Source organism: Gekko japonicus, unplaced genomic scaffold, assembly GCF_001447785.1.
Source record: "Gekko japonicus isolate JY-2015 unplaced genomic scaffold, Gekko_japonicus_V1.1 scaffold300, whole genome shotgun sequence".
In the NCBI taxonomy this organism is placed as follows: domain Eukaryota; kingdom Metazoa; phylum Chordata; class Lepidosauria; order Squamata; family Gekkonidae; genus Gekko; species Gekko japonicus.
Genome location: NW_015169179.1, coordinates 935,420 through 963,122, shown reverse-complemented (window position 1 = coordinate 963,122; position 27,703 = coordinate 935,420). Strand labels below are relative to the sequence as shown.

The 27,703-nt window shown below is 44.8% G+C and overlaps 1 protein-coding gene across 1 annotated transcript in view; it reads left to right on the top strand.

The window, feature by feature from the left end:
- CROCC2 (ciliary rootlet coiled-coil, rootletin family member 2) overlaps positions 1–27,703 on the top strand; it is a 126,530-nt gene that overhangs the window by 47,441 nt on the left and 51,386 nt on the right. The window contains exons 14-23 of the mRNA XM_015416057.1: positions 473–672; positions 3,456–3,638; positions 7,621–7,765; positions 10,744–10,890; positions 12,323–12,553; positions 14,156–14,349; positions 16,786–16,913; positions 18,727–18,896; positions 22,633–22,812; positions 24,209–24,343. Of these exons, the coding sequence (XP_015271543.1) occupies positions 473–672; positions 3,456–3,638; positions 7,621–7,765; positions 10,744–10,890; positions 12,323–12,553; positions 14,156–14,349; positions 16,786–16,913; positions 18,727–18,896; positions 22,633–22,812; positions 24,209–24,343 (1,713 nt within the window). The remainder of the gene's footprint in view (positions 1–472; positions 673–3,455; positions 3,639–7,620; positions 7,766–10,743; positions 10,891–12,322; positions 12,554–14,155; positions 14,350–16,785; positions 16,914–18,726; positions 18,897–22,632; positions 22,813–24,208; positions 24,344–27,703) is intronic.

The following is a 27,703-nucleotide window of genomic DNA, read 5'->3' as shown; positions in this document are numbered from 1 at the left end:
GCAGGAGAAAACTGAGATGCCCTCGCAGGGGCCAGAGCCTGCTTAAATTCCTGTTTCATGCCACACCCACACACGTGATTGGTTTATTTACAGTGCAGCCACACCCATAGGTCCCTTCTAGGATCCTGACTGCCCTATTGGTCTGTTCTAGGATCCCCTCTCTCTATTGTGTCCGGTTGCGAAGCTCTGCTAGTTCACATGACCGCGTGCGAGCCTGACCACGTTTTCGGTCTTGGTTAGTACACAACAGTATATTTGCTACCTCTTTCATGTGCTTAGATTTATCCCAAACATGTATTTTGATGTTTATTTTTTTAAATCTAGCTTCCTTTACTATAAGACTCTCATGGTGGAGGGAAGTGTTGATCATAGCACTTGGTCCATCTGTTAAATGGGGTGTCTGATCCCCTGTGTGTATCATGTTATATGACACAGAAGGAGCCTCGTGTTTGATCCGTCTTTTTATGAACAGGAGTTGCGTGTGCAGCTGGAGTCTTGCCGGGATGCACTGGGATCTGTCAAGAAGCAGCTTTCTGACTACCAGCAGGAAGCACAGGCAGCAAACAGGCGGCTGCAGGAACAGAGAGAGGAATGTGAAGCACTTACTGGGACCTTAGAAGATTGCAGGCAGGAACTGCAACGCTGGAAAGCCTCCGTGGAAAATCTAGGAAGGTGAAGGCAGACAGGGGAAAGGGGAGGTTCAAGAGCTGTTTGTGTTCTCAGGTGATATGGCTGTAACTCAGCTTCCCAGTAGTTGTGACTTTTGAATCTGTATTCCAGAAAGAAAGCTGTGTTATATATCTGTGACTGCAAAATCTCCCTGCGGTGCACCATTCTTTTACACCCTTTTCAGTTGTTATGATTTTGGTGCTCCTACCAAATGTCAGGAAAGTGTACCTCGCATGAGCCTCTCATAAGAACATAAGAACATAAGAGACGCCAATGTTGGATCAGGCCAAAGGCCCATCCAGTCCAACACTCTGTGTCACACAGTGGCCAGAAATACCAGTGCCATCAGGAGGTCCAGCAGTGGGGCCAGGACATTAGAAGCCCTCCCACTGTTGACCCCCCCCAAGCACCAAGAAGACAGAGCATCACTTGCCCCAGAGCCCCTAGCTATACCTTGTGGCTAATAGCCACTGATGGACCTCTGCTCCATATGCTTATCTAATTCCCTTTTGAAGCCGTCCATGCTTGTAGCACCCACCACTTCCTGTGGCAGTGAATTCCATGTGTTAATCACTCTTTGGGTGAAGAAGTACTTCCTTTTATCCGTTCTAACCCGACCGCTCTGCAGTTTCATGGAGTGCCCACGAGTTCTTGTATTGTGAGAAAGGGAGAAAAGTACCTCTTTCTCTACCTGCTCTTTCCCATGCATAATCTTATAAACCTCGATCATGTCACCCCTCAGTCGTCTTTTCTCCAAGCTAAAGAGCCCTAAGCGCTTTAACCTTTCCTCATAGGGAAAGTGTTCCAACCCTTTTATCATTCGAGTTGCCCTTTTCTGCACTTTTTCCAAAGCTATAATATCCTTTTTAAGGTGTGGTGCCCCGAACTGCACACAGTATTCCAAATGAGGTCTCACCATTGATTTATATAGGGGCATTATTATATTGGCTGATCTGTTTTCAATACCCTTCCTAATAATCCCCAGCATAGCATTGTCCTTCTTTATTGCAGTCACACACTGTCTCGACATTTTCAGTGAGTTATCCACTACAACTCCAAGATCTCTCTCTTGCTCAGTCTCTGCCAGTTCAGACCCCATCAATGTGTATTTATATTTAGGATTTTTGGCTCCAATGTGCATCACCTTGCACTTGGCCACATTGAACCCCATTTGCCATGTTGACGCCCACTCGCCCATCCTTGACAGATCCCCTTGGAGGATAATACATGTTTGCCATTTAGTGTGATACATGTTTGTTACTGTAATACATGTTTGCCATTTAGTGTGAGTAGGGCCAACACGCATGTTTTCCAGCTTCAGTACACGTGATTGGAAACCAGATTTTTGAGGACATGCATTCATGTGTACTGAAGCTGGAAAATACATGTGTTGTCCTAGTCACAGAAAATGGCAAGTGCATTTATTGAAAGGATCAGGCATAACACGTTCTCCAGATACACAAGGGCAAGCACAATAATCCTAATGAATGAAAATGACAGCATTTGGCTCTGGAAAGTGGGTGGAGGAAAACAGAGCACAAATCTCTTTTCCTTGTTAATATTTATTTATTTAGAAAAAATGTACGCCACCTCTCCGGGGATAGAGATGGACCCACTGCTCCAATGATCCATCCATTCCATTCCATTGTGCTTCCTGCATAGAATGTAATGGATGGATCATTGGAGCAGTGGGTTCATCTCTATCTGCCCTGTCCCTGTGATGAACCCTCTGCCTGTAACCTTCTTTCCACTTGGAGACAGAGAGCAGGTTCAGAGAGATCCCAAATACCGGTAAACCAATTATGTTGTACCAATTTGTATGTTACTTTCTACTCATGGAATGCTGAGTGAAAACAGGGTATGTTCATGAACCTGATACTTTAGATAACCTTTCTTCTCAAACAAGGCCACAGCTTTGCTGGCATGCCATTGAAAAGGATTCTTCTCAAGTTTTTTGGTCAGCTAGCTGGAGTTCTTTCTTTTCACTCCAGGCCCTTCTAACACCAGGCTTTCCATGCATCCCACATTCTGCTAGTATTCTTAAAGGTCATGCTCAGGCTCCACTCCCTTCTTTCTCTCACCCCAGATAATAAAGACTGGAAGGACTAGGGGCAGGACTACTTATTACTCCAAGACATCATGAAAGCCCAATCGCCCCTTCTCCTTTGCAAAACAGGACCAGGAGGGTTCAGTTTTCAGTAGAGAAGGTGCTTAACCTTATTTATGTACTGAATTATTTATATCCAGCTTTTCTCCCCAGTGCGGACACAAAGTGGCTTGTAATACAAAGAAGACAATAAAACAAGCAAACCAGAAAAGCAGGGGAAGGACTTCTGAATAGAAAAAAAGCAGATCTCCCTCTCCCCTTTCTCCCTCGCACATCCTCCTCCCAGCTCTAGGCTCCAGCCTTTCAGACTAAGAGCCCTTTTCCTCACTCTCACTGCTTTTTACCCCCTGCTCTGCCTCATATATACAGGTGTCACTCTCCCACCCCAGGATTCCAGACCAGGGATTCCTTTGTTGTCAAAAAGGTGTGGGCCTTTGGGTTGAGAAGCAGAGCAGGGAGTGAGAAAATGGTTAAGAACCACTTGGTGCTTCCTTGTTGGAAGCCAAGCCCTCCTGATCCTAGTTTACAAAACAGAAGCAATAGCCAGCTTTTGAAGACATATGGTGGACGCGAAACAGATAGTTCTGTCCTGAGATAAGCCAGGGTCGGGCCTATTCCCAAGGGCTGTGTTATCTCACACACACACACCCTCTCATAATTTTGTTTCTCACCTCCTCAGGGAGAAGCAAACCTTGGAGTTGGCTGTGGAAAGCCTGACTCGGCAACTTGACTCCTCCCACCTGGAGGGGGAGAAGCTGAAGATTACGAATGGAGAACTGCAGAGACAGCGGAAACTCCTGCAGGAGCAGAAGGAGGATGTGATTAAGGAAAGGGAGAGAACAAGGAAGGAGCTGGAGCGTGGGTGAGGTGCTGCAGCTGTCCCCATAGCTTTCCGATGCACAAGGCAGTCCTGCTCGCTACACCATGCTGGTCATGGACAACACAGTGATATTCTCTTGATGGTCAAGGAGACAGTCTGACCAGGATGAGGCTTCAGTGAACATGAAGCATCCATGCACAGTGGCCAGTCAGACATGTTGTACAAGGCAGAACTAACTAATGCACTAATGGTGCTTTCCTGTGTACATGATGGGAAACTGGCATTTCAAGGGCAGATCAGCAACATAGCCCATAGTAAATCAGAAACCCAAAATTCTGCAGCCAGGGTCTCTTGGGTCTGCCAATAAAACACGCAATATGAATTTGTGTCCAATCAAGTGCATTGCCCACAAAATTTGTTCAGCAAAAATAGTGCTGACTTGTAAAAACGGTGACAAAAAAAACCCACCAGCTGTCAAGGGGGAGGAAGGAATAGGAAATCTGTGAACAGTTGGCAGAGTCAGGGGAGCTGCCCTCCAGTGCAAGAGCAAAGTAGCCAGGAGACTCATTAGAAAACCCAGGCACTTTAGCAGCAGGTATTGCTCAGTTGCCATGATGCACCTTACCTCTACAAAGGTAGTCTATATGGACTCACTACCCAAATGTGTTTAGTGTTATTGTTACTCTTGCAGTCTCATGGATTAAGAAGGTCCCCTATGAAAATATCTGTGGTCTGCAAATAAAATTCATATTCTGTCTTGTTCAGTGCATATGAAAATATGGAGTTTAACTTTTGTTTGTATTAATAATACTTACTAGTTATATAGCATTTCTGAGTTTTCAGAGTGCTTCACGTACATGGTCCTTGCAGCCACCCTTACAGTATTAAGCAGATGGAAAGCTGAGAGAACATTGGCTTTGGCAGAGTTCATGTAGCTCAGTCTCTTACAGTACCATCCTAAGTACAGTTACATTTACACTGACAGACTCAGGGCCAAACTAGAAGCGCAGGTTTTTAAAGAATAGGGTCTAGATGCCCTGGATCTAACTAATGTTCCTTGCAGCCATACAGCAGCTGAAGGGAATGGCTGTTTAAAAAATAAAGGAGAGCCCCTTTGGGCTCATAACGCTGCATGTGGTGTATTCTGGGAGTTTGTTATCGCCCACCAGATCAAAAGATAGAGGAGGATTATAAAATGATGAATGAATTCAAGATAGCAGCTAGACAAAAACATTGTGTCGTAATAGGTGATTTAACTACCCACACTTTGATTGGGTCAATATGTGTTCTAGTCGAGAAAAAGAGATTGAGTTTCTAGACACTCTAAATGACTGTGCTATGGAGCAGATGGTCATGGAACCTACCAGGGGAGAGGCGATCCTTGATTTGGTCCTAAGTAACACTCAAGACCTGGTGAGAGATGTAAAAGTGATTGCACCGCTTGGGAACAGTGATCATAATGTTGTTGAGTTCAACACTTGTATAAATAGGGAATTGGCCAAAAAGACTCACACAACCACTTTTAACTTTAAAAGGGGTAACTTCTCTGATATGAGAGGACATGTGGGTAGGAAACTGAAAGAAAAAGTAAAAAGGGTCCAAACCATTGGGGAAGCTTGGAAACTATTTAAAACTACAATCCTAGAAGCGCAAAAAATATATATTCCGCAGGTTAGGAAAGGCACAAACAGGTATAGGAAAAAGCCTGCATGGTTAACAAACAAAGTAATGAAAGCTGTAAAAGGTAAAAAGGATTCCTTTAAGCAGTGGAAAGCTAGTCACAGTGAGGCTGATAAAATGGAACATAGGCTATGGCAAATAAAATGCAAGTCTGTGGTCAGGCAAGCAAAAAGGGAATATGAGGAGCATATAGCAAAAAACGTAAAAACCAACAATAAAACTTGCTTCAAATACATTAGAAACAGGAAACCAGCCAGGGAGGCAGTGGGGCCCTTGGACGACCAAGGGGTAAAAGGAGTATTGAAGGATGATAGGGAAATGGCTGAGAAGCTAAATGCATTTTTTGCCTCCGTCTTCACTGTGGAAGATGAGAAGTGCTTGCCCACTCCAGAACCACTGATTTCAGGAGGGGTGTTGAAAGACCTGAGTCAGATTGAGGTGACGAGAGAGGAGGTCCTAAAACTGATAGACAACTTAAAAACTGAAAAATCACCAGGCCCAGATGGCATACATCCGAGAGTTCTGAAAGAACTCAATTGTGAACTTGTGGATCTCCTGACAAAAATATGTAATCTTTCCTTAAAATCTGCCTCCATTCCTGAGGATTGGAAGGTAGCTAATGTCACTCCCATCTTTAAAAAGGGTTCCAGAGGAGATCCGGGAAATTACAGGCCAGTCAGTCTGACGTCGATACCGGGTAAATTGGTGGAAACCATTATTAAGGAAAGAATTAGTAGGCACATAGATGAACAAAACCTATTGAGGCAGACTCAGCACGGTTTCTGTAAGGGAAGATCTTGTCTCACTAACCTGTTAGTGTTCTTTGAGGGGGTGAACAAACATGTGGACAAGGGGGATCCAATAGATATTATTTACCTTGACTTCCAGAAAGCTTTTGATAAAGTTCCTCATCAAAGGCTCCTAAGTAAGCTCAAAAATCATGGGATAGAAGGACAAGTCCTTTTATGGATCAAAAACTGGCTAGTTCATAGAAAACAGAGAGTGAGTGTAGGTGGGCAATTTTCTCAGTGGAGGGTGGTAAGCAGTGGGGTACCGCAGGGATCAGTACTTGGTCCACTGCTTTTTAACTTGTTCATTAATGATTTGGAGACCTCATTTGGAATACTGTGTGCAGTTCTGGTCACCACACCTTAAAAAGGATATTATAGCTTTGGAAAAGGTGCAGAAAAGGGCAACTCGAATGATAAAAGGGTTGGAACACTTTCCCTATGAGGAAAGGTTAAAGCGCTTAGGGCTCTTTAGCTTGGAGAAACGACGACTGAGGGGAGACATGATTGAGGTTTATAAGATTATGCATGGGATAGAGCAGGTAGAGAAAGAGGTACTTTTCTCCCTTTCTCACAATACAAGAACACGTGGGCACTCCATGAAATTGCTGAGTGGTTGGGTTAGAACGGATAAAAGGAAGTACTTCTTCACCCAAAGAGTGATTAACACATGGAATTCACTGCCACAGGAAGTGGTGACGGCTACAAGCATGGACGGCTTCAAAAGGGAATTAGATAGGCATATGGAGCAGAGGTCCATCAGTGGCTATTAGCCACAAGGTATAGATAGGGGCTCTGGGGCAAGTGATGCTCTGTCTTCTTGGTGCTAGGGGGGGGTCAACAGTGGGAGGGCTTCTAATGTCCTTGCCCCACTGGTGGACCTCCTGATGGCACTGGTATTTCTGGCCACTGTGTGACACAGAATGTTGGACTGGATGGGCCTTTGGCCTGATCCAACATTGGCATCTCTTATGTTCTGTGCACGGACCCAACTCTTTAAAATCTCACACATTTAGTTTGGTCCTTAGAAGAGTGTGACACTGTATAGGATGGCACTGTTATCCTCTCTGCCCTGCTGCAATAGTGGGAGGGTTGTGGCTCACTGGTAGAGCATCTGCTTGGCATGCAGAAGGTCCTAGGTTCAATCCCTGGCATCTCCAGTTACAAGGATCTGGCAGCAGTTGATGTGAAAGACCACTTCCTGAGACCATGGAGAACCTTTGCTAGTCTGAGTCGACAATACTGACCGTGATGGACCAATGGTCTGATTCAGTATAAGGCAGCTTCATGTGTATGTGTGTTCCAGAATAGAACTTTCCTTTGTTATCTACTCCGGTTTTCTGAAAAGTAGTCTTAAAATTAGATCTAGTTCCTTTTTTTGTAAACAAAAAATGCTAAGTTAGTTGTAGTAGTGGGGAAAAACTGAGCGTGAAGTACATTAATTGTTTGTATTCACAAAAAGTTGTGAAGACCATCTAAATCAGAAATGTGCTCAATATAATGTGCCCTGGTTAAATAAGGTGTAAGAAGGTGCTAGACTTGGTTTTCATTCTCAGGCAAAGGTCCCTGGAATGGCTTGAAGAAAAGATGTCAACCCTGAAGAAGGAGCTGGTGACCATCAAGGAGTCTTTGAACCAGGCCATGTTGGAGAAGGATGTGCTAGAGAGTGCTAAGGAAGGCTTGAGTGGAGCACTTTCAAAAGTAAGGATGGTAATGGGAGCAATCCTCTTGCCAAAGGGCTCTGCACTCCTTTCTGTTGTCCTGCAGGCGGTCTGTTTAGAACTAATCTTGCATCTGTCCCCTACTCTACAGTATCCATTTGCTTGAAGTAGGAGGCAACAGGCTGCCTTATTCAGCAGAGCTTTTAATGGAATGTAGGTTGCAGGGTATTTTATTAGATGTTAATAGGTTTTATTAAGTTGAAGGGGAATTTGGGGTTTATTGTTGTTTGATGTTTTCATTATATAATGTAATCCACCTTGAGCCATAGGGACAGGGTAGATATAAATGTTTTAACAGATAAATAAAATGTATACAATAATGGTTTTCCTGGTAAATTAATCTCTATAGTAATTTTGAAGTTATAAATGAATTTTATGTGACATACTGGTGCTTGGTCTGACTCATAACATTATTTGCCCATGCCAGTGATGGGACATAATATCACATTCCGATCCATGGGGGGTGGGGGGGACCCACGTGAAAGCATTAAGAATCAAGTGCAGAAATGGGAAGAGATCAGAACTAAGGGATTATAAAAGACTGAAACTGGGCCTATGCAAGGTGGAGGAAAGCAAGCATCCTAAGCAGAGACATAATGGAGGGCAGAAGAGAAATGCTGTGGTTTATGTTGCATTCCTAGATAATGGGATCAGATGGGAGCCAGGATAAAACTCCTGAGAGCAACCATTTATTCTAGCACTCTAATTATTACACTACATCAGTTCTGTTTTTGAAATCCCGACAGGAAGCCATATATACATCCCTAGACCATTACTGGGTAAGCAATTGTTTGCCTGTAATAGCACAAGATAAGTCACAGAAAAAGTGACATTATTGGCAAAGGGCAGGGGTCTTGTTGTAGAAAAAGAGCTGCCGGAGCTCATTAGCATAACTCATTAGCATAACTTATTTGCATATGCCACGCCCCCTGACATCACCGGAAGTGACAGAAGGCCACACCCCCCTGACATCACCGGAAGTGTGTCAGAAGGCCCAGCTACTTACCCTCCTGCTTCATCCTCATTCCCAAACGGAATGAGGATCGAAGCAGAGGGCGGGGTAAAGAAGGGGGCGGGGCTTCACCACGTGACCGCCCCGCCCCCTAGAGGTTCTCTTCCGGAGCTCTGTACCTGAGAGCTCCCCCCCGACTAGAGCCCTGGCAAAGGGTGTTTTCCACCTCTGTTGTAAGGAAGTAAGGACTGTGACTGGCTTTCCAATATTGGCTTAGGCCAGGCTCAGACAAGGTTTTTTTTGTACTAACTCAGTTCTAGACTTACAGGGCCCCGCAGAAACTCATTGCTGGTTAAATACTCTTGGGGGGGGGGGAATCCTCAGCAGAGGACTACAACAACTAGCTTTACTGCAAAAAACTATGCCAGACTGAATGGCAGAATGCCCTTCTACTCTGGAAAACATCACTAAATGTTTGCTTTCTGTGCTGTTCCCCCTGTTTGTGGGGTGGGGACAGGGAGATCCTGATACTCAGTGCTGAGCATCAATTTCAGCTCTGGCTATAAACCGAGAGACATAGCCAGAAGGTCAGAGTAATAGTGTCTGAGACAGCTTGACACTTTAGAAGTCTCTGAATTTCTTTCCCAACAGCTTTCAGCCCTGATGTATAAATATCAGGAGGAAAAAGAAACTATGGGTGAGGTACCATCACTTGCTATAACATCATCAGAGTTTGATATTTCCAAACAGTAAACTGTGTGCTAAGTTAATCTCTTTTCTTGGAAATAACATGCCCACGAAGGCCATGATCCAATGGGGTGTTTGGGAAGGTCCTGAATGAGTAAGTATTTTGGTAAAACATTCCTCTGAAAACTGCACAAGTGCTCAGATTGGCTCTGCTGAAGTGAGTAGCAGATCTCTTTGCCATCCACACTTTGGCCAGGATGAAAACGCCAAGGAGCCGTATTTTCCTCACAGAATGTTGCCTGCCTGATACTAATGAATTTATCTCTTTTAAAAATGGGTTGTTGTTTTTTTTACATTTGCCTATTATGTTCACATCTGCAAACATGAATGCTCTCTTCCCTTCTTTGCTTCTAATTAAATGTGGGGAGTGGCCTGGGACTGAGTTGAGTGGAATGAGGAAATAACTTTGTTAGTTTGTTTTTTTAAAATCTATTATTTAAATCCCAGCCTTGGGTAATTTATATGTGCAGTACAACTGCAGAGCTTTTATTTATTTATTTGTGTTTAAAAATTCTTACCTCATCTTTCCACTATAAAAACCCTCAAAGCGGCTAGCAAAGCCAATACAACAATGTCAAATACCAGAAACAATGAAATATATGAAAACATCCCGAGAGTTGGGAAAAAAAAGATAAACACGTCCTGACAAATTTGTTAGCAGCAGCTAGAATCGTATTAGCCAGTTACTGGAAAAGAGATGAAATTCCGGATAGACTAGATTTTATAAACAAAGCAATTGAGGTGATAGAAATGGACAATCTAACACAAAAACTCCACGGAAGGAAAAACTCTGTATTTTCAGCTATGTGGTCAAATGTTTATGATTGGATCGATAAGAATGTATAAGAACATACAAGATAATTTGATTGTAATCATAATTGATATATATAGATTTTTGTTAAGCTTTAAGGATCATTTTAATGTGCAATATGGTGGGTTTATGGGGATCACGGGTGTTGGATGTACCACTACTTATACTTTAATAAAAAACTAACAATAAAAAAAAAGAAATATATGAAAACATAACAAAAAAAAGTACAGAAACCAATAGTACAGAGCTTTAAAAGCAGCCACAACCAATAAAAACTAAGTGTTGTTAAGAGATCAGGCCAACAGAATGGACTTAGCCTAGCAGAGCATAAAAGGGCTTAGGGTCCTTAGAAATAGTTCCAGAAAACCTATGACCATCTGAATAATCTAAGTGCGAAGTCTGATCCCTCTGCTTCAGTGTGGGCATGTCCCCCTTCTTCCCACTTCAGGTTGAAGCCACCAATGCTGAGCTTCAGCTCTCCATCCACAAGATGAAATCAGAGGATGCTGAACTGAGAGACTCGCTGGCCAAGATGGGAGCTCTGAATGAAGGGTTGGCTCAGGACAAAGTCGACCTCAATCGCATAATCCTGCAGGTAACCAGACACTAGGATGGTTTGCTAGAGCGGAGCTCAGTGTATACAGCCAACAAACTTAGGCAGTCTTGTAAACTGAGATGGACCAGGCATGGCAAAATAACCACCTCAACCAGTGGATTTCGAGCACCTTGAAATGTCACAGAGTAGAAGATGCAGGCCTGACACAAGGGCACAATCGCCTTAAAGACTGCATATTGCAGAGAAGTTGATACAGCTGATGTTGTTCAAAACTGCCATTTTAAATTGTTCCTGGAAGGCAATATGTAGCCAGTACTAATTCTGGATTATTGCTGTAATGTTCTTTCTCTGACTCAGCCTCATCACCGAATGACCAGAACTGAAAACTAAATGTGGTTCTCCTGAGTCCTAATCTAGTCTTCTCTAGACCTATGATAGCCATGCATTGCAAGCATATGCCCTGGATTCTGGGTCTCCTGCCAGCTGCTGAGTGTCCACTGCTGAGAGCAAACAGAGCTCTCATCAGTAGTTTCCCTGGCTGCCAAATCACACATTTTCTTTGAGCCTCTTTACACCCATGATGTGCCAGAAAGCTTTCAGCTTCACGAGCACCATCCCTGCAGGGCTCGTAACTGCCAAGAGCTTGTAACTTGCAGTGAGGCCTGAAATGGGGGGGACCCGCAATGCTCACACACTCCACGGCTTATGCCAACAGCATTTATAACTTCCGGAAGGCTTCAAGCTTGGTCTTGCTGCCTAATGGAACCTTGTAACCTGCCTGTATAGTACAGGGGAAAATCTACTCAGACCCTGCTGACATGTTCTTCAGGACTGGGGTCTCAACAAAGCAGCTGCCAGGTGATGAAATGCAAGTGGAGGGGGCTCTCTTCTGCAACCTCTATTTTATACAAGGAAAATAAGCCAAAGGAACTCTGAAGCTCAGAATTATATATAATCTCAGCCATGGGTGAGATTGGCTATTACAAACTGAGATGATTCAAGGGGGTCTACCTAGCTACATAGCTCCACTGGATATCAGTATGTTGGCAAAACCAGGCACTTTACTCTAGCAGGGGGAGGCAGAATGAAAACTGGAGGAAAGACATCAGAAACTTCTTTTGCATGACTTGGGCATTTTCTCACACAAGTTTTAAACTGACTAAATCATGTTTTTAATGTGAATGCAAAGCCTGCACTGTCCAAAATGCTCATTTGAACAACAAATGCCTCTCTTCCATTTTCCATTCTGTGCTAACAACAATTGTGCAATACAATATGCCACAAGAGAGAGGGGGGGCACATGGAGGCAAATCTCATACATTTAAGTTCTGTGTTGCTGTATGCTCAGCAGCGATCCACCAACCATCCCCTTCAGGTGGCAGAACTCCAGGGTTTCTCTGCCTTCCATATTCCCATACCATCCTACCCTTCTAGACCTTGTAAGCACAACTGTTGCTCGCTTGCCTTGTAGCTTGAAGAGGAGAAGAGCAGACTGCTGAGCAGGAAGCGGGAACTAGAACAAGAACAAGGTGGTTGGCGTGACCAGCTGGTCCACTTAGAGCAGGAGCTGCTGCACACAAGGGCAGAGAAGCAAAGTCTGGAGCACAGCTTCCAGGCCTCAGAAGAGAAGCAGGAGAGACTGGATGAGGAGATATCCTTGTTGCGCAGGGAGAGAATCCAGCTGCAGGACCAAATAATGCAGGTAGGGGAAAGACATCAGAAGAGGGCACAAGCCTTCCTTTTTCACAAAATACCATTAAGGATACATCTAAGAAAAAATAATTGGTTTGGATCTCATGTCCTTCTGTTTTAGCACTCAGCCTCCATCTGGATGCCTCTGGAAGCTGATGCTAGAAAAATAAAATTCCACATTCTGCAACCAGGAAAACCTGCGATTTGGAATGAAATATACAAACTTGATTTTGCTTTCTTCCTAGTTGGGGGGGGGAGCGGGAAGCGGGTGTGCATAACTTAACTTGGAATAATTTTTCCAAATTTTTGCTTAGATCTTGGCAAAGCAGGTTTGACCACATTTACAGTGCAATCCTATGCAGAGTTACACCCTCCTAAACCCACTGAGTTCAGTGGACTTAGAAGGGTGTAACTCTGTTTAAGATTGCACTGTTAAACTTGGGCTAAGATGTATAAGTAATATGGACCATGGGGAACGCTGTGACAAGGAACTTTCAAGTTTCAAGTTCAAGTTTCAACCATAGAAAGCACAACTTGGATTCTGTTTGGTTTCTAAATCTTTAGCAGAAACTGTCCCAAGTATTTTTGAGGGGTAATCATGAAGGTTAGAAACTTTCTTTTTTTTAAAAAAATGAGATTTCTGGGAAAGATACCTAAAGCTATATTAGAGGACTAATAGTGCCATCCTAAGTGGAGTTGTACCCTTCTAAGGACACTGAAGTCAGTGAGCTTAGAAGGGTGTAGTTCTGCATAGGATGGAACCGCTGCACTACCATTTGTCCATGTAAATCTGCTGAACAGAATAGGACTAAAAGCTCACGTTTGGGAGGGTTAGGGTTTTAAGGATTCTTGGTGTTTTAGGAATGCAACTAGGAAATGCTGAAGCCTCTGCACTGAGTGCAATACAGCCAGTGTGGACAGAGCACAGTTATGTACAACAGGATTTGTAATGTAATAATATAACATATCTCTCATACTTATTGGCTATGTAAGTTTTATTCACAGTATAGGTTTTCATGTGTGAATAAAACGTTGTTGGTGTTAAAGATGCCACTGGACTCAAACTTTGTTCTGCTAGTCCAGACCAACACGGCTACCCCACCTAACTGGCTATTTGTGATTTTTGATGCTGAAAACAAAGTTTGGACTCCTGTATCTCCATGAAGGGTAGTGACTTATCCCAAACCTCCTATTAGCCACAGAACGATATGGGTCATACCACTGAATCATCTAATCCCGGTTTGGTTTACTGTGACTGAAAGCACCTCTTCAACATTTCAGGCAGAGGCCTTTTTCAGTCCAGCTACCTGATATCATTTCACGCTGGATACCCAGAGCTTTTATGCAACATGTATGTCTTATAACTGAGCTCTCCACATGTATTTTGCTATGAGGATCCACAACTGATATACTCCCATTATTTGGGCTTTGTTTGTTGATTGTGTAAAGATTATTCAGCTCTAAATACCTGATTCAGCTCTGAGATGGGGGCACAGTTCGCCCACACTTGTGTCTTCAACATGAAGAGTTTATAGTGTTGTATAGCCATAATCAGGATCATTGGTTCCTGCCCTTGCCTCTGTTCCCACTGTTTTTCTCTGCTTTGTACCAGCTGAGCAGCCAGAAACAAACTCTTGGTGAGCAACTGGCGCACAGCCACCGAGAGATGGAAGTGCAAGCAGACTCCTTGTTCAGCGCCCTACAGGAAAAAGAAAAAATGGCTAAAGAGAAGGCACAACTTACTGTGGAGCTCACTGCACTGGAGAGACACAGGAAATTGCTAACAGAAGAGGCAGATACTCTTAGGTACTCTTCACCTGCTAGGATGAAGGCACTTGGAGTAACAGGTGGTCTCCTGCATATTTGACTGTGAATTAAATTGAGGGTATCATACGTTGAATGTGGTGATCTGAGAAGATGTCTTTACTGGACGTGCCTTTCCTCTTCCGTGCTTTAATGCAAGAGCTTGTAAATAAGTGACAAAACTAGAAAGATCCAGGAGACTTCACAAAAAAAGGAAAGGAAAGGTTCAACCCTTGTGCAGTCGTTCAATTTTTTTTTAGGACCCACTTGTTGATTTTTAACATGTAACCCAGCACAGAAGCCCACTTGGCCTTTGGTTCTCTCTGTGTTGCCATTTTTAATAGCTGCTTGGGACATACTTTCAGCAAGGTATCTAGTAATTTCATATTGCAGAGTTTCAGTAGATCTTTCATTGAACTCCAGGTCTACAGAGATCTTCCATTTGGGGCATGTACAGTGATTGAAAAACAAAAATGGAGCCACATGGTGCACCATGTCCTCTAGCAGGCCTTTTTGCATAAGCGCAGTGTATGATGTGGTAAAAATGCTATGCAGTTCATAGGCAGCTCAGCCTAGAGGCTGCACTCAGACATTGCATATTAAGAGTTTGTTCATAATTAACATGAATGTAGTTAAGAATGTAGTGGCTCAAGTGGTTAAGACACTGAACTGCAGGCTGTGGAAGGTCGGTAGTTCAGCAGTTCGAGACCAAGTGTGCCGCATGACGGAGTGAGCTCCCATCTCTAGTTCCAGCTCCTGCCAACCTAGCAGTTCGAAAGCAAGAAATTGCAAGTAGATAAATAGGTACCACTTCGGTGAGAAGGTAACAGCGTTCTGTGCGCCTTGGTGTTTAGTCATGCCAGCCACATGACCACGGAAATGTCTTCGGACAGCGCTGGCTCTTCGGCTTTGAAACGCAGATGAGCACTGCAACCCTAGAGTTGGATTCGACTGGCTTTCGAGCAGGGGAACCTTTACCTTTACCTTAGTTAACGGTTACACTGATGCGCTTCCTCTCTCCTCTCCTTTTGGGTGGCATAAAAAGACTGAAGAGATAAATTTGAGCTTTCTTTCTTTCTCAGTCACCAGGATTCTTAACTGCAATTTAATCCTGGTTAAGAATCCCAATTACTAGGAAAGAAAAAACTCCAAATTGCTCAAGTGCCAGCATTTAGATGCCACAACAAACTGAAGTTAGTTGAAAACTTCAGTCTTCATTCTCCAGTGCAGCACTTGAGAAGAAGAGCGAGAGAGAGAGGGGAGTGCAGAAGCTCAGCAAATAGCCAGGTTTGTGTGTATCTTGAAGGTGCTCGTTTGTTCATTACGAGTAAATTAGCCAGTGTCTTGGTTTCTGTGTCTTCATTTTAACTGAAGATTGTTTCCCCTTTTCCTCTTTTGGCCTATCCAGATGGCCACTTCCTGTACTAGTATTTCAGTACTTTTTGTTGGCAGAATTCAGAAATAATCCAATCCACTCTTTGGAGTTCACTTTCACTGAATTTATTGTAACAGGATTTTGCAGAAAGACAATAACTGATTACAGGCCATTAATACAACAGAAAGTCCTACAGAGCACAAGCACTAACTAGGGTTGCAAGACCGTTGGTCGGAGCAGGGGTTCCCCCGATTTTAGAGGCTCCTTCCCATTGCCAGCCACCTGGCCAGCGGGGGAAGCTCTTCCCAAAGCCCCACCCCCAAGAGTGACCACCTTCGGCCACCCTTACTGCAAGATTTAAAGGTACCTCCAGCTGACCAGTGGGAGCACGTGACTTGGAGTGCAGGCGTGTGTGGCCCTCCTACTTCTTCCTAAAAGCATTTAGAGGGGCCCTTTAAATGCTTTTGGGAAGAAGCGGGGACCACTCACCTCCCCCCACTTCTTTCAAAAAGCATGATGTCATCGAGTTTGGCACAGCCCCGCCCCCTCCAGCAATACCCCCCAAAGTCCCCCGCCGAGGACTTGAAAGGACCTTGCAACTCTACCACTACTACATAGCAGAGAGAGAGAATACAAGAGGTAGGCTGAACTACAAGAGAAAAACATTAAATAAACCCTAAACACTAGAGAATGCTTCACAGCTCCCCCTAGGGTACAAGTGAACTAAACTCTTTCAGTAGTATTTACAGTAACTAGTCTCTTAGCAGGTTGTCCCTTTTCCAACACTTTTGAGCTAGACTAGACTGGAAAATTAGCCAAGAGCATACCTTCAAAGATGCACCTTTCCGGACAAGTTAATTGTACAATTCCTGTCCTACAAAGTCCCTGAGCCCATGTTAGACTTGCATTCACTACCAACCCATACTGTGGATGGGGAAGGATAAGCAGCGGCTTAGTGGTAAATGGGCTCACCAGTGAAATGAGTCCCTATTCAAAATCACCCCTAGAACCAGGGGAATAAAAGCTTAGTTGATAAGCCTGGATTATTTGCTGATGTGCTTTAGAGTGGAGAAGGAATCCTTGGAAACCAGCCTTTTTGAGGCACAAGAGCTCGTAGCTCAGCTGGAGGCCCGCAAGGAACAACTAGAAGGAGAGAAACAGGGGACTGAACTTACCAAGCAGACTCTCCAAGGTACAGTATGTACGGTATTGAGTCCAAATAAAAATTTTTTGTAGGCTTGACTTCTGCTTGAATAGCTACATTGCATAGGAAGAGAATCTCCCACCCAAATCATAAATAAACAATTTAGAATAAGGTACATTGTAAGTGCCTTGACCTGGATAGCCCAAGCTAACCCAATCATGGAAGCTAAGCAGAGTCAGTCCTGGTCTGTATTTGGATGAGAGACCACCAAGGAAAGCAGGATGCCTGTACATTGGCAGGCATTGACAAACTGCCTCTGAACTTTTCTTGCCTTAAAAATCTTATAGAGTTACCATGTCAGCTATGACTTGATGGCAAAACAAAAAAAAATGTATATGCCAAACTAACCAAAATCATGGTAAAGTGCAAGAAATCAGCTTACTGAATCCCCACCAATTAACTCAGAAACACAGCACATTTAAAACTGCTGTTTTTCAATTTTTCAGACTTCAGAAACTTGATATGCTTGCATTTAGAATTGCCTTTCTGTTTTTCACACATAAACATTAATAGCAGGAGGAGGACTGCAAACTGTGTTTTAGCATGTGTGAATTTAGCCTACATGTGTTTTTAGAGGGGGTTGCACCTTTGAGCTGGCTGTGATAAGCATGCATTAACACCATCTTACAACAAAGTCAACACAGTGAGAGGTGACCAAATTGTAGTTGTTTGCATGATTTTGTTGAAAATATTTTTACCCCACCTTTCTTCATTTTGTTAACATGCCTTATCGCATACTTACATATCAACCATATATGCAAAACCAGCTTGAATAAAAACACATGAAAACACAAATACCATGGGTTGGATCCAGCCAGCCTTTTCATTAAACTTTGCCAACTTATCATCCTCACTATATTGTTTGTTTGTTTAGTATATTTATATTCTGCTTTTCTCCCAAGTGGGGACCCAAAGCAGCTAACAATGTGCAGAGAAAAATACAACAGAACAAACAAGAAAGGGAGGGGAGGCTTCCGATTGCCAAGCAGGTCTTCTCTCTGACTTTTCCGCACAAACGGGTCTCCTCGCTCCACCAGTTTTTTTTTCATTTCTGCAGAGGTATTTGCAGTCCGAGGAGCAAAAACACAGTTTGCTCCATCTTGTAGCACAGCAAGGAAATTCCCGGAAACAGGGAAGTCTGATGCTGTGCCACAAGAGAGGACAAATTGCATTTCTGCACCTCAGACTGCAAATACTTCTGCGGAAACGAGTGAAAGAGGCAGAGGAATACAAATGCAGGAGTGGGGAGACCTTGCCAAGCAGGTCTTCTCCCTCTGCTACCTGACCTTCTGCCCAGCTCTAGGCTCCAACCCTCAGAATAAGAGAAGACAGGAGCCACTCAACTTCTGCCTCTGGGCACACTCAGGCCTTAAATGTCTATGTACAAAGAGAAGAGTAAGTTTGTGAGATGTTACTTAGCTGCTGTTACCTAGAAAGTTCTTCCCCAGTTCCTCCCCTGCCCAAAGGTGGGATAGTCTTCTGTAGCCCCCCCTCCCTCATGGCTTTTGTTCATGCAGATCCCATCAGCACCAGCATATAGCCTTTTCTCGTGGTCAAAGGGGACCCCTCCTTTCTTTTTCACCAACAGAAAAGCTGGTTGGATCCAACCCCATGTTTTGAAATCTTTTCCTGCTTCCTTTATTTAAAGATGACAGTCATTAAACTGAAACACCAATAGTCATGCTAGAACCACTCCTTCCCTGTATCGAACTTGGTATTACTGAAACTGTTTTGCCACCGGTTGTATTAGAAAGCACACAAAGATGATATGTCCAGAATGAAGCCTTGTATTCTTTCCCAGTGGAATTGGGGAAAGCTCGGCATGAGCTTGAGCTCCAGGAAACCACGCTGAAAAGAGAAAGAGAGATGTTGAAACACCAGCTAACTGAGGTGGAACAAGAGTGCCAGCTGGCCATAAAGAACCAAAAGCTGACTTTTGAAAAGGACCTTGGGTGCCTCAGAAAAGAGAAGGTAAGAGCTGCTGGCCTTCAACCCTATGCAAACCATAATGCTAGAACAGGACACATTGGCAGTTATACCCAGGAGACATTCCAGATACAAAGTGCATAGACATTGCCTCAGCTACAGAGCGCACCTATTTGTACAACTATAGATATTCCCTTAAAATACACATTAATATGGGCTTGGTTCTATCCTAGTATAATTTTTTAAATTCCTTTTTACAAATTCTAGGCTGTACTCTCAGCGAGAGGCTCCTGTGGCAGCTTACATAAAAGATTTAAAAACTGTAGTATATTGGCCTTCCTAGCTTGAGTAGCAGGCCTTTTCTGCCAACTGAGGAAAGCCACACAGCCTCCTAGGATTTTGGGGGACTAGGTTTGTTTTAAACTGTGAACCTTCCCCTCAGTTATCAGATGTTCTTCAGGTAGCAAGTGTAAAGACATTGGGTTCTCTGCTGTAAGGTAAGCTTTGTGGTGAGCAAGTAGAACCTGGTGATTGCTGAAGCAGGAGTTGTATATAAATAACAAACATTTATTTATTTACAGGTTGGTTTCAAGAAACAAATCAGCAGCACAGGTCTCCAGATAGTCATAGAGGAAACCTGGCTGAGGAACATAAATTTAAGCTTGTTATGGCTCTGGAGCGTGGCTTGAATTTTCCTTAATGCTTTTGGCACAAAGAGGCTTTTACTGACTAGTCACTAGGTTGGATCCTCTCACACAAGATTCCACCCACACCAGCCTACCCTTTCCCAAGAATCAGACTAAATGGTACAAGGCCTGCACTCAACACCAGAGACAGGCCTAACAACTGGGTACTTTGTTCTCTCTCAGAGGTAGAGCTAACCATTCTGCCATCAGGCAGAGCTACCCTTCACTCTGTCTACTCTTTTCCTGAGCCAAACCTGAGCTCTCACTGCTCTCTCCCTGTGGCAGACCCAGGCCCAAAAGGTGGGGGGAGTCGGGGTCTGCTGGTTGGGAGGGAAACGGCGGAGCGAGCAAGCGAGAGTGGGCGTGGAAGGAGCACCTGCCTGGCACCGGCACAGCCAGATCCGCCTCCAGCCCTGGGTGGGGGAAGCCAGCCAGCCTCTTAAGGAATGGCTGTTTAGCCACAATGGTTAAGTCAGAACCTCCTCAGAGAATCGTAGAATCACAGAGTTGAAAGAGGCCATACAGGCCATCTAGTCCAACCCCCTGCTCAGTGCAGGATCAGCCTAGAGTATCCCTGACAAATGTTTGTCCAGACACCATTTAAAGACTGCCAGTGAGGGGGAGCTCACCACCTCCCTAGGCAGCTGATTCCACTGATACACAGCTCTTACTGTAAAAAAGGTTTTCCTAAGATCCAGCCGGTACAACTACTCTCTGAGTGCGGTTCTCCAACCAGTTCCCTATCCACCTAACTATCCTAGAGTCCAGTCCACAGTCATTTAGTTTACCCATCAGAACATCATGGGGAACCCTGTCAAAAGCTTTACTAAAATCCGGGTTAAAAACATCAGCAGCATTCCCTCGATTCAGTAAGCTTGTCACTCGATCAAAGAAGGAAATGAGGCTGGTTTGGCAAGACCTGTTGGGGACAAATCTGTGCTCACTTCCCCGGATCACCAAGTTGTTCTTTAGATGCTCGCAGATCGATCCCTTTAAAATCTGCTCCAGTATCTTCCCTGGGACAGAGGTCAGACTGACTGGCCTGCAGTTTCCTGAGTCATCCCTCCTCCCTTTTTTGAAAATTGGGATAACATCTGACCTCCTTCAGTCTTGTGACACGTCTCCCATCCTCCAAGAGATCTGGAAGATAATGGACAAAGGCTCGGCAAGCTCTCTAGAAAGGTCTTTGAGCACTCTTGGGTTCATAACATCTGGCCCTGGGGATTTGTACTCATTCAGTGCAGCCAGAGGCTTCTCAACTACCTCTCTGTCCATGTCAACCAACAGCCTAGATGCTGTGACTCGCCTACTACCATCTCTGGAAGAGTCAGTTCTCTCATGCAAGGGCAGACTGCCTCTAAATGCCAAGGTGCTGGAAAGACAAGCCATAGGTCTGTTTGTGGGCTGCCCTGCAGTGACTGCTTAGAGGAGAGCCCTCAAGCCTCCTCCCCAGATCTTCAATGCAGCCAGCATCCCGCAGCCTCCTTCTCTCTCTCTGGCCTCCCCCTTGCCTGTTTCCAGCCACCCAGCTCTCCCTTCCCTCCATAGGGTGGGATTGGGAGGCCACATGAACCCACTTGGCTCCCTCACTCCTCTTGGCCAGCAGCTTCTGTCTGTTGCTCTCCCACTTGGAGCCTGTGACTTCCCCCTGGCCGTCCGCACCTGGCATGCCAGCGCCCGGGCAGGGGCAAGCAGCCTCCCCCTCCCCTGTGTGGTTCCTCTGCTCCCCCCTCACCTTTTCCCCATTCACTGGACCTCCAGCATGGATTACAGGCCAGCAGGGAAAGGCACAGGCACTGATGCCCTTGCATAGGGGAACTGCCCAGGAGCTGAGCTCCACCACTGCTTTGGAGGGCATTGCTGGTGATACTGTGAATAATTTTGTCCCCTCCCCCCCTTATTTATTTTTCAAATTTATAGTCCACCCTCCCCACAAACAAGCTCAGGGCGGATCACAGGAATAGTTAGGCTATTCAGCAACACAAATATAATAATAAATAGATAATTAAAACACTAAAACAGCATTTAAAAACCATCTGCACTAATACTGGTGCCACTGGACTCTGAGTTTGTTCAACCCGGGCCGCGTGGCGGTGGCTCCTTCAGCAGGGGAGGCCAAACTATTTTCACTGGATGCCCGCCACCTCAACCAAAGGCCTGGAGGAACAGCTCCGTTTTAGATGGACTGAGGATTTTTTTTAGCTGCCCCCTCTTTGCCTCCCCTCCCCACACACAAAAAAATTTCTGGCTACGGGGCTGGGCAGACCTGAACTCCCCCTCAGCTGTGCTTCCCTCTGACATTCCATCCCCCCCCCTGGTGAAAGGTGATTGGATGCTGGGGCAGCACTCCCATAGGCTCAGCTGAGTGGCTGTTTTTCGCTTCAGGAGCAGGAAAGCCTCCTGTCCATCACAACTGCTATTCTAAGAAGTGTTCTATAAATGTGGTTTTATGTTCCATTTTCATGTGGCTCTTGCCAGTGGATGGCTCAGTTCAAGGTTTCCTCTTGATGTACCTTTGTGGCTACAGTAAAGTTACCTTTTTTTTTAATACCTTCTGTGTGACTTCATTATATCTAACAATATAGTAGTAGTGGCAGTAATAATTAATAATAACCCTGTGGTGTGGTGCCCAGAGTGTTAGACTAGGGAGACCTGGGTTCAAATCCATGTTTATCTATGAAGTTTACTGGATAATCTAGGCGAGTCACTTCTTTCAGCCTAAACTGTCACACAGGATTTCTTGACCCCAATGCATGTTGCCTTGAGGACCTCGGAGGAAGAGTGGGATAAAATCTAAGGTATAACAATACTTAGCATCTGTGAAGTGCACATTTTGTGTGTTACATAGCTGTGGTCAGCACATAAAGATGTCCTTTGTATATGTGTTCATTGCTTAGAAATTTGGTTTCTGAATATAGAACATATAGCGCAAAGTGGAACTGTACAGTTCGAACATTTGCTTTCTCTTCATCATGGCTACTCCAGAGTGCTCTGTAGCTCTTCTCAGCCAAATACAGGAGTCCGAAATTGCCAGGGAAATCTTGCTTATATTGTCTAACAGCTTACTTGGTAATGTCCTGCTTCACTGTCCCCAGGAGACCCTGCGTCAAGCACTGACTGAGGAAAAGGATGAGATTGTGCATCAGCTTCAGCAGGAGAAGGAAGAACTAGTGTCCAGAAATGAAGCCGAGAAGAGGGAGCTCATGGAGGAAATCCTTACTTTGCAGCAGAACCAGGAAGAAAGCCTCCTCTCGTTAGAGAATGAAAAACAGAAGGTGAGGAGAAAGGCATGAAGGGACACTAGCAGGAAGGAAGCTTCCTACTTTACTGCTGTTTCCTCCCAGGTTGTTTGGGGGTTTTGAGTTTTTTTACAGTGGGCATCTGTTAGGTCATTCCTGAACAATATAGATCAGGCCTGTACAACCTGTGACCCACCAATCCAAGTGCAACTCACCAGACTTATATAGTAGCCCAAATAAAAACCCAGAATACTCTGTCACGCTGTACAAATCACACTTGCGACTACTGTCTTCTTATACAGTTCTACTTACAACCATAAATGATACATATAATAAATGGTTTTGCATAAATGACATCTGCACCAGTTGAATAGTGACCTAATAATCCTTGAAAGTACAAGTCTCTCTTCAGAATGATGCATTCACTGGCTCATGGTGCAGAGAAGAGTTTTTTTAAAAAAAACACACGCAGTAGATGGCATATATAGTAGCCCAGCAGGGACTCTTGGTTTTGCCACAGCCTGTACAAACTGACCCAGCTGTGTGAATCTAGCAGGCGACATATGGTTGCTGTGCTGCATTCAATGGGTGATTTACAAACTGTGCAGGCCTGCTTTAATGAGGTTGCTGAAATTCATAGTTACCTGCTTTAATGAGGTTGCTGAAATTCATAGTTACCTGCTTTGTAATGCAAACTTGCCTAGTTCGTTATGCTTGGAGGTATCATAAATGAAATAGTATTCTCCTGAGAAGTTTTTTCTACAGCTCAGAATGTAAAACAAGCTTCTGCACATGTGAAGGATGTGCTTTCACTTTAAGCACAAACATGTTCTTTAATAATTTTTGAGGTGCCAGCCAGGTACCGGTGGGGACACCCAGGGAGCTCCAGAGCACTGGGGGAAAGAATCTGTGTAATCTCTATTTGACGTAGCTCCAGGAAGCTTCCCAACCCAGCTAGCCTGTAGCTCTGCAGAGGCTTGCCTGATTTCGCACTAGAGCTGCCTCGCTGTTGCGCCGCCATTTGCCCCAGTTCTATTGGTCAATTTCACAGGCGAAGCCGTGGGGCTGATTTTGCCCGATTTCCCCCACAGTTTCGTGATCAGCCGCGCGGCTTCGGCTGTGAAATTGACCTATAGAAACCGGGGCAAATGGCGGCGCAACAGCGAGGCAGCTCTAGTGCGAAATCAGGCAAGGCTTCTTACTTTTTCTGCTATTTCCTCCAACAGTTTTTTTGTCTTAACCTTTTTAACTTATGGTGGAGGAGGAATTCCTCCCACGGCCTCAGTATTAAACGCAAATTAATTGATTTGCCTAAATATGTGTTTGAACTAAATAAATTGTTTCCTTCTGAACCTTTCAGATGTATGTAAATGTAATCTCTAGGGAACCCCCCCCCCCCTTTACATGTGGTCTGCCTTTTCCCTGTGTCCAGGCTCTGTCCCAGAAGGAAGTAGAGAAGAATCTTCTTTTGGAAAAGCTGAGTGATGCTCAGCGGGAACTCACGGCTGCCAGGGCAGAAACTGACAGGGTGCTGCTGGAAGCTCGGAATCGGCATGAGCAGAATAAGGTGAGCATAATTCTTGACTATATTTTCATGTTCAGGGAAGGAGGAGTGCAGTGGCAGAATAGGCAAAAGGACTGGGAAGTCCAGGCCTATGTGGTTTAAACTGGACAAAAAGTTGTTCTCATATTCATTACAAGTGCAGCAAAGAAAGGGGGGGGAGTCATTTATATCCTTTGCACCGTGCTTAGACAACTTCCCTGCGGTGGAAGGCTGCCAGGTTCAGTCCTTGAGAAGTTTTAGAAACCTGATGAAAGCTTTTGTTTTGTTGTGCCAGGCATGGGGAAAGGAGTTGGTGTTCATTCTTGCTGCTTAACTGTACTGTCGGTTTTATGCTGTGTTTTTTTTACTATTCGATAATGTGTTGATTTTCATGGAAATCTGAAAGGCTATAACCTGCCTTGAGTGCTTGCTTTAGAAAGGAAGTCAGAACATAGATTTTAAAATAAAAACTTGCTGCCACTCTGAGAAACACTCAGAGGCTTATTAGAGCTCAGTGCTAATTTGATCCGTCTTTCACTTTCTGAAAGTAAGATGGCCATTTACTGATCTTGAAACAGTAGCCCAGTATTAACTGTTGTTCAGCTGTCTTTTGGAAAATGTTTCTCTCTCTCTCTCTCTCTCTCTCTCTCCCCCCCCCACCACAACCTGACCTTTGTAAGGGACTGCCCGCTAGGAGGATAAGGACTTCCAGCTCCCTTCCAAGCTCTGTGGCCTTGCCTCTGTGTCTCCCGCTGCCAGCACCTGGTCGCTACTGAGACACGATTACTGCTTTGCATGCCCCGGAGGCATGGCCACTTTCCAAGTGCCTGCCTTCCACCTCCTGGCACTGTTTTTAAAATACTGTGTCCAAGACAGTGGAGGTCTATGTGATACAGAGAACCATGGCCAGCATCCAAAGTTGTAAAGTATTTATTAAAAAGAAAGTGTTCATAAGCATACTTTTAGCACAGCACCAGGTAGCTAGTTAGATATAGTTGTTTGATATTAGATTACATTTTAATTTGCTTTTAATGTTTCACTGATGTATCTTAAATTCTTGGAATATTGTAAAGGTGTACTTCTTTTTGTATGACTGGTCTAAGGACTGTAGGAATAAATTGAATTGAATTGAACCAAAAATAATTGGTAAAATGCAGACCATCTTTCCCTTTCTCAATACTTGCCCTATCAGATGTTAAAACAGGACAGGCCCCTTCTGCTCAGGTTGTTACAGATCCTTATAGAATACCATTACCTTGAAGATCCCTCCAGCTCTCGTAGGCCAGCACATGATCAAGATGTCTTCCTTTCCAGTGGAGAGGTCTGCATGCAATCATGTCCTCAGCACTGAAGGAAAAGGAACCCTGTGGCAAGGAATTTTTTATCCTATCTGTTTCCCCACCCAGTGACATGGCCAGACCAGGTCAAAGAGGTGCTTCCTGAAGCTTCTTCCTGGAGGTTATCCGTGGGGCCTTGCTAGCCTAAAGTCCTCCAATGTTCCCTGCTTGGAGAAGGGGGGAGAAGTTGGCCTACCCATTATCTCTCCTGCTAGATCCATTAGCACGTGAATGAAAGGTGAGCATAGGTGCATCTGGAAAACAATTGGACAGACCCACCCACCCCCTGCTGCCACCTGCTCTCTGTCCAGAGGGGGAAAATACTGTTAAGACACACAGTGGAAGTTTGGCTCATTTCAGACCCCTCAGGAGAGAAAAGGGCATTTCTTCACACATGTGAGCAGAGGTGCAGAATACTAGCATATACTGTTCATGGCTAACAGGCCTGGCCCCGGTCACACGGGAGGTTTTGGCCTGGAAGAGGGACGGATCGGGGGCGCAGCAAACGGGCGTGAGCACACCGCAACATCTGGGAATTGGCGTGCACCCGTCCCCGATCCGTTCCTTCAGGCCGGTAATGCGGATGAAAAAAGAACCTGCTAAAGAGCAGGACTTACCTGCAACGCTGCAGCAAGCGCGGCCGTCGGATCGCCCGTCTTCAGGAGCAATCCAGGCTCCTGGCCGAACTGCGCATGCGCACACATGCGCAGTTCGGCTGCCTCGCTCTCCCTTCAGTGGCTTCCCCCCGGCATCTAATTGTGCTGGGGAGCAACTGCGCGGTGGCTCGGGGGATCCATGTGATCCCGCCGCCGCGTGTCTCTTTTGGTGCGGCTCTAAAAAGCCGCACTTCGGCCGTGCTTTCCCCCCCCCCCCCCGTGTGGTAGGGGACAGGCTAGTACTGCTATTGGGACTGGAAAGCTTTATTGTCTCAAGCCAGATTTGCTAGTGGTCCACTATCCTGAAGAGGTTGTGTATATTCTTGTATAATATATGGGTTAGCTCACTTGATCTTTGCTTTGCACAGGTACCTTGCCCGGGGTGTGACTCCTTTCTTCCTGTGATAGCATCCTTTGTTCAGAATGTGAGCATTGACTAGGGACTGGGAGGTTGGTGGATGGATGGTCCTCCTACTTAATAGTAGCAAGCCAGTGTGGTACAAGGGTTAGAGTATTGGACTACCTGGATTCAGATCCCCACTCACTCATGAAGCTCGCTGGATGATCTGCAGTCAGCCATTCTCTCTCTCTCCTTACAGCACAGGGTTGTTCTGAGGATCAAATGAAGGGAGGGGAGAATCATCTAAGTGAAAGAAGGGTGGGATAGATATGTGCTAAATTGATCACAGTGGCTGAATGATGTTTTAGTTCTTTCCGATAGTATAATTCTTTTGTCAGCACTAGGAAAAGAAGGGGGAAACACAGAGCTTTAGCCCTATTTGCTCTTACGCATCATAAAATTGAGCATGGGGATTTTTTGTTAGTAACTGTTTTGGGGAAACAGCTGTATTTTGCCCTTCTCATGGCATATTGCAGCTGATCTGCAGCTGTCATTTGGAACCCTTTCCTGTTTGTGGATAGTGGGAGAATGCCTAGTCTAGGCTGTGCATATTACAGTAGACAACACAGTCCTCCTGCAGTCCTCCAGATCAGGTAGTTGTAGTTACTAATATTTTTTGCAATGTCTGCCTTTCTTTGGCCCTTTCTGCACCTGTCATTTCCTCCAGTTTCCCAGCACCTCTCTGTCACCCTATGAAAATCGTTCTTCATTCCCTTCCGGTTTCACCTCACATTTCCGCTGGCTTTTTTCATAGCTTCTACATTCCTTTTCACCCTTTCCATTTTCAGTCCTTTGTATCTCCAGCTTTTCTGAAACCGATTTTGCCTCGGATTTTGCTCTTGCCCTGCTTTCAAGTAGAGGGTATTTCTGGGGCAGACATTATTCCACGGATACTGCATCACCACCCAGTTTCCGCCTTTTTTCTATCTTCATCACCACAATGATTGTGGTTTCCTATTCCTCGCACTCTGTGCCTTCCTCCTTCTTACTT